The following is a 6,622-nucleotide window of genomic DNA, read 5'->3' as shown; positions in this document are numbered from 1 at the left end:
CGATCTCCGGTAATTATTATTGAGGAGTCTTCAGTACGGTATTGTTGTATGTGTGTATGTAGCAGACGCTACATGTCTCCCCTGCTTAGTAAAAACGCAGTTTTTCGGTTGTGATGGGGGAACTAAAACAAAAAGAAAAAAAAATACACAGAACACAGCGTGGCCAAAGCCAGTACAAATTTGGAGAAAAGAACTACATAGTCAAAACAAAGCATTGAATTATGTATGCGAGAAAAAAAGTAAGTTAATGTTGAAAATAAGGTTGAAGGCAGAATTGAAAATCGGGGTAATTTTTGAGATTTGCGAAATTCAGTGGTTAGTGAAAAAAAATTTTGAGATCGGTTCCAAATCGAAATCAAAAACTTGGACTGGAAATTCGAATTTGGAATTGATGTTTGAAGTTAGTTACTTAGAGCAATAATAGAAGAAAAATTTAGTCGCTGAACTCGCGGACCTGATTGTTACGAGCAAAGCGCACTGCCTTCTTTGCCCTCTTGTTTCTCGTGGAAGTGGTCGTCCCGGTGCTCGTGGTCGGTTGCGGAGAGTCGTTTACTGCGGCCGGTTTTGATTGTTGCTGTTGCTGCTGTTGTTGCTGCTGCTGACTGCTCTCTGGTACGTCGTCCGGGAGAGAGTACACCGGTTTGAGACGGTCGATAGAGATTGATGTCTCCACCAGACGGTTGAAGCGGCGTGCGACCTTGGGCGGCGGCATCAGGAGCACGAAATGCTTGGTGTGCTTGCTGACGATGCGGTAAGGCCCATCGTAGGGCGACGAAAATGATTGGCGTACTTGGTCGTTACGCACTAAGACGTGTGAGCAGGTGGCCAGATCCTTGTACACGAAGGTTGCTCGCATGCCATGGATGGACATTGTTGTTGGCGTCAGCTTCCTGAAGTGAGCTCGAAGGTTCTCTACCAATTCCGGGGCAACGGTATTTCTGTCCGGAGGGGTGAAGAATTCTCCTGGCACTCTGATTGATTCACCAAACGTAAGCTCGGCAGGCGTCATTCCAATGTCCTCTTTCCACGCTGTTCTTAATCCCAATAACACAATTGGTGAGGCGTCGTACCAACTGTCCCCACGGCAGAGCAGCGCCGATTTCAATTAGCGATGTAGCCTCTCGACCAGCCCGTTTGCAGCTGGATGATAGGGTGTTGTCAGGATTCGTTTGGAACCAAGTGATTCAGCCAGTTTCTTAAGGACGTCAGACTGGAATTGAGCTCCTTGGTCAGTGGTGATCCTCAGAGGAACGCCGAACCTCGCGATCCAGTGAAACAACAGGGCACGAATGACTGTGGTCATGTTGTTTCCTGGCAGAGGAACGGCCTCCGGGTACCAGGTGAACCTGTCGATGATGGTGAGACAGGATCGAAAGCCCTGCGATAGAGGGAGTGAAACAAGGTCGATGTGAATGTGCTCGAAGCGCTGAGATGGTGCTTCAAACTCGGCGACATGAGTTGTCACATGCGTGACCTTGTTCCGCTGGCACTCCATACAGCATTTCGCCCATTCTCCGGCATCCTTGTTGATGGATGGTCACACGTAGTGCTTTGCGATGAGTTTCCGGGATGCTTTTCCTTCCGGGTGAGCCAGCGAGTGCAGCGACTGAAAAATCTGCCTCCGGAGAGGCGCTGGGACGTATGGCCTGACTGTACCTGATGAAACATCACAGTACAGCGTCGTGTTGAACTCAGGAAAACGGATTTTCTTTAGCTGTAGGTTGTTGTCGGTGTTCTGAAGGAGCTGCTGCAGTTCCGGGTCCTCTTGTTGTTGACGTGCCAATTCCTCATTGCTGACGGTGGCCGCGACTTCTTCTATCCTGGAGAAACCGTCGGCGACGACGTTTTCTGCCCCAGAGACGTGGCGGATGTCGGACGTGAACTGGCCGATGTAATCCAGACGCCTGAACTGCCAGGGTGAGGCCCGCTCTGGCTTCTGGTCGAAAGCGTGCACCAGGGGCTTGTGGTCCGTGAAGATAATGACGTCTGGCCAACGGCTGCCACGAACCCTGTTGACGTTGCTGAAGGACGGCTCCCACGGCGTGGTCGGATGCATCGGCGAAGATTGCCCATTCTGTATGTGGATCCAGGTAAGCTAGCTGCGTAGCTTGTGCCAAAGCCTGTTTGGCGGGTTGGAAAGCTTCTTCGAGAGCTGGCGTACACTCGACTGGGTGTCCTCTTTTGATTTTCGGGCCCTGGAGGACCTCATATAGCGGTGCGAGCATCTCGGCGGCTCCTTTGATGAATTTCCTGTAGAAATTCAGCATTCCCAGGAAACCGCGAAGCTTTTTCACCGTGGGTGGCTGAGGGAACTCCAGGATTGCACTGACCCTGTCCTACGGAGGCTTGATTCCAGCACTGCTGACGGTGTGGCCCAAGAAGACGACTTCCTTTTGATCCAGGAAGGACTTGGCCACATTGATGATCAGCCCGTAGTCCTGGAGACGTTGGAAAAGAATCCTCAAGTGCTCGCCATGCTCTTCCTCGTCGACTGAGGCCACGACGATGTCGTCTATGTATGGAAAAACGATAGGCAAATCCCATGTGACCTCGTCGATGAACCACAGGAAGGTTTGAGCGGCATTGCGGAGCCCGAACGTCATGTAGGGGAACTCGAACAGGCCGAACGGCGTGATGATGACCGTCTTCTCGATATCATCTGGGTTGACAGGTATCTGGTTGAACGCCTTCACCAGGTCGATCATGGGAAAGATGTGTTTCCCATGTAGATTGGTGGAGAAATCCTCCAGGTATCTGACAGGATACCGGTCGGGGATCGTTCTAGCGTTCAGCGCCCTATAATCGCTACAGGGTCTCCACTCGCTGTTCTTTTTCGGGGCCAAGTGCAGAGGTGATGACCAGGGACCTTGTCCACGCCTAGCGATACCGAGCTACAGCATGCTGTGGAACTCCGCTTCGGTGATCTTCAGTTCGTCTGGCGCTAACCGCCGTACGCGACTGGAAATCGGCGGTCCAGGTGTTGTCCGGATGTGGTGGACCGTGCTGTGCGGCGCCGTCTTCCGTTGTAAACCGCCGGGTTTTGTGATCGCCAGGAACTCGTTCAGAATTGCCGCGAATGGAGAGTCTGCGCTGATTGATTGCACCTTGACCGACATTACCTTGCAATTCAAAACTCCGGTCGAAGTCGTGAGCCCGGTGGTTCCGTCAAGGAGACATTTGTTCGTCAGGTCAGGTAGCAGGTGAAAATGCGCCGGGAAGTCAGCCCCAATGATGGCCTTGGTCACGTCTGCCTCCATAAACTGCCAGGTGAAATCCCTGCAGAGACCAAGATCAGGAGCTATTGAGATACATCCGTAGGTTCTAATCGGCATGCCGTTCGCTGCAGCTAGCTGAAATCCAGTGAAAGTCCGGAGGGCCTGAGGCCGCCTGCAGGGAACAGCCGACACATCCGAGCCTGTATCGATTAGGTACTGGACGCCGGTTGTCCTGACCTTGATGAAAAGGCGGCAGGAATGAGACTGAGAATCACTTACCGCCTCTAGTGACTCCCGTTTGCTTTTCCGTGGCACTTACAGCCGGGTAGGAAGTTCTTCGCCCTATCACCGAATTTCCAGTGATACCAGCAGTCATCGAATTTGGTGGACATTTTACGAGAACGTGAGCTGCTTGCCGATCTACCCCTGGGACCGGGTCTGCTCTTGGAGCGTGGCCTCGACTGCCGCTCTCGCAGGGAACTGATGGTGGCCGTGAGTGCTGCAACCTGCTTCGTGAACTGAGCGATGTCCTGTTGCAGGTTCGGTGCGCTGGAGACAACGCAAACCAAGGCCGGGTGATACACCGCGTGGATGCGATCGGCTAACTCGGTGAGGGAATCGATGTCCTGTGATGTCTGCCCTGCAACGATGCCACGAATCTGCACCTTCAACACCTCCTCGTCGATACCTGACACTAAGCTTTTCAGGTGGCGAAAATGTTGAGACGGTTTGCGATCTCCAAGGCTCTCTCTGTCGAGCAATTGGAGATACGCAGCCTCCCTAAATTTCGAAAAACAGCTGATCAGTTTATTTCTCAGGGTCTGGTAGGGAACATCGGCAGGTGGGCGTAGGATTAGGTCCTCAACCTCGGCTGCCGATTTAGTGTCAAGAAGGGAGATCGTGCGATAAAACTTGTCTACCTCTCTCAGCACTCCCTTGTTCCGGAACTGGGCTTCCAGCAGGCCGAACCACAGAGAGATCACCGCCGTGGTCGTCGTCACTCCACCCATGCTAGCGGCTGTTGTGATGGACATGTTCAGCTCAGGTATTTAAATTTCTCGGAAGAGAAAAGGCTAATAAGAGTCTTTTTCTGTCTCACTGGCACAACACAACGTCTATAGGTGTTCAGCAATGCGCCAGCGTTGCCGAGAAACACACAAAAAAAAACAAAAACTCTCGTCAAAACAGGTGTACACGCGGTTGTAAACAAAACGATTGACCGCCCGCTTACGGGGATTAGGCAAGGTCAGCGGCTCAAAGTCGAACCGACGCGTCGAAAGTTCTGGAAGGTGCAAAAAGATGCCCTATTGCCCCTCCCGCGACGCTGAACAACTCCTGCACAAATACTGAGGGAAGAAAAAGAACAAAAAAAAAAGAAGAAAAACTCCGCGAAAATGCATCATACGATGTCTCGCACTCGCTGCACGTTAGATTAACCAGGGGGCTAATTAACAGAGCAAAAACGAACGCGCTGATCACTTTTCGCGAAAGAAACGATGATCTACGAAGTTCCCAAAACGAAGATTACGTCGGGGTCACCAATGAAGTGTTTTGGTTGGGAAGAGAACTAAATACAGAACCGAACACTTACAATTAATAATTAACAATTAGGTTTATTCAAATAAAAGTTGAGTTAATGGTTTTGGTCGTTGAAGTAAACAGAAAGGCTATTTGATATGTCACCAGCTCTTCTCTATGTAGCTACCAAAACCAGACTAATCCAATTTACCTCTTACATTTCTTTTCCTCGAATTTTCGGATCGACGAAAACAGTGCAATAAGAAGGAAAGGACAGACGATCGAAAATTCGAGGAAAAAGGGAATCAGAGGTAAATTTGTGGGTGTCATTGGCCTCTCAATCTCCGGTGATTATTATTGAGGAATCTTCAGCACGGTATTGTCGTATGTGTGTATGTAGCAGACGCTACATACATATTCATTACTTCCAATTTGACGTCAGAAACCGACTCTTATAATGACAGAAATTATGGCGGATTATAATAATTATTGACAGTTTAATGAATTATCAGTTATTGTGCGAAAAAATGATAAGACAACACAAGAATCGTTTGCAATGAACAACATACGATTTGACGAGTATGTTGTATGTTGTGTGTCGGCGAACCGTTTGCTTCCTAAAATCAATATTTTCACGCGTGCGCACTGGACAAGCTGATTGTTAGCAAATTCAAATCTGACAATAGGGCAATATGTGACTCAACATTTCATACCTATGCTTTCTGACAATGACGTTGTGTTACCTTCCTGTTACATAAAAGTTCTTTGGAACTTTCCAACCAGACGAATACCTGAAAAATCATGGCATTATAGAGACTGACCAATGAGAAGCTTGAAAGGGTTATAACTTCTCAGATATGCATCTCATTGGAGAGTTCAATGGAACTTTCAAGTTCAAGTGACAGTCGGAACTTACATTATATATAGTCAATGCATTTTCTTTGATCAACCTTTGTAAGATGATGATTCTCCAGGAAGCCTTGCATTGAAAAGTGGAATAGGAGCTCTTAACTCCAACTTTCACCTTCTATGGAGGTATTACGGGAAACCAGGCGAACAATTTATACAATAATCTATGCATAACCTTTGACACATCCATTCGCAGGTGGTTTTTTAGAAAATGAAGTGCAGGTTAGGAGGAGAAGAAGAGTGTTTGCCGGTAAAATCGTAATTTAAAGTCAGTGCGAATATTAGAGCCCTATTCACTACAACATTCATTATTATCGTAGTTATCGATCGCCAACTCATGCCTGAGGCACCCCAATCTGCAGAGCAGCGACGGCAGAGGGCAGCAAGATCTCGAGAGCGCCGCCGTCGTCCACCACTGCAAGCTCCTGTTACGGACAACCAGGTTTAGATTGGAGTGAGAGGGAGAGAAAATCTACCTGTCAGCTCTTACCTGACCGTCACTGGTCACGAACTGGTCGTCTCGATGATGATGAGGTTAACGATGTTATAATTACCTTCTTTTGTGAAATCTAGGGTGGGACCGTGATGTTCGGGATGAAGTATTAAAATACAACAACGATATTCCGCGTAAAGGAAAACACTGACCAAATTATACCGATTGCACTATTTATTTCGTAATTGGAGTAATTTCACGAAAACCCAGGGTAAAAACCGTCGGAGGGAAAACAGGAAAAGAGAGAAATAAATGAGTTGGATAATTGTGGACATAGACACTTACAGTTGGTGGAACGATTGGACAGGGAATTGGAAGGATTGCATTGGAAGGATTGCTCAGTTAACGCTCAGCGGAGGTTCAGTTGAATCACGTGACTCAGCTTGGCTCTGCGTGATGACCTTCGGTGGGTGGCGAGTGGGCGGTCGATAATCGAGTCACTCAACAGGGCCGGAGAGGGCCTAGGAGTTGGTCGTCCTCGCTGAAT

General features: G+C 48.8%; 2 protein-coding genes across 2 annotated transcripts; both read right to left on the bottom strand.

The window, feature by feature from the left end:
• Window positions 1–433: 433 nt before the first annotated feature.
• Window positions 434–1,009, bottom strand: LOC107044643. The gene has a single exon (XM_015266592.1). It carries the CDS (start codon window positions 1,007–1,009, stop codon window positions 434–436), a length of 576 nt encoding a protein of 191 aa, XP_015122078.1.
• Window positions 1,010–2,336: 1,327 nt separating this feature from the next.
• LOC107044642 lies at window positions 2,337–4,249 on the bottom strand. Its single transcript, XM_015266590.1, has 3 exons — window positions 3,582–4,249; window positions 2,896–3,387; window positions 2,337–2,754 (listed from the first exon to the last, which is right to left on the bottom strand). Exons 1-3 carry the CDS (start codon window positions 4,247–4,249, stop codon window positions 2,337–2,339), a joined length of 1,578 nt encoding a protein of 525 aa, XP_015122076.1.
• Between the last annotated feature and the right edge of the window lie 2,373 nt (window positions 4,250–6,622).

This window comes from Diachasma alloeum, unplaced genomic scaffold (genome assembly GCF_001412515.2).
Source record: "Diachasma alloeum isolate Michigan unplaced genomic scaffold, Dall2.0 Dall_scaffold_00775, whole genome shotgun sequence".
Classification (NCBI taxonomy): domain Eukaryota; kingdom Metazoa; phylum Arthropoda; class Insecta; order Hymenoptera; family Braconidae; genus Diachasma; species Diachasma alloeum.
The sequence above is the reverse complement of the archived record's forward strand: the minus strand, read 5'-3'. Positions and strand labels throughout refer to the sequence as shown.

What these genes read in the sequence shown, in the direction of transcription:
- LOC107044643 (XM_015266592.1), bottom strand. Translation starts at nt 1,009, where the DNA reads ATGACGCCTGCCGAGCTTACGTTTGGTGAATCAATCAGAGTGCCAGGA.
- LOC107044642 (XM_015266590.1), bottom strand. Translation starts at nt 4,249, where the DNA reads ATGTCCATCACAACAGCCGCTAGCATGGGTGGAGTGACGACGACCACG. An exon ending in ACCAAATTCGATGACTGCTG is followed by an intron (nt 3,388 to 3,581) that starts GTATCACTGGAA and finishes TGTTCCCTGCAG; the next exon opens with GCGGCCTCAGGCCCTCCGGA. An exon ending in GCGGAGTTCCACAGCATGCT is followed by an intron (nt 2,755 to 2,895) that starts GTAGCTCGGTAT and finishes GTATCCTGTCAG; the next exon opens with ATACCTGGAGGATTTCTCCA.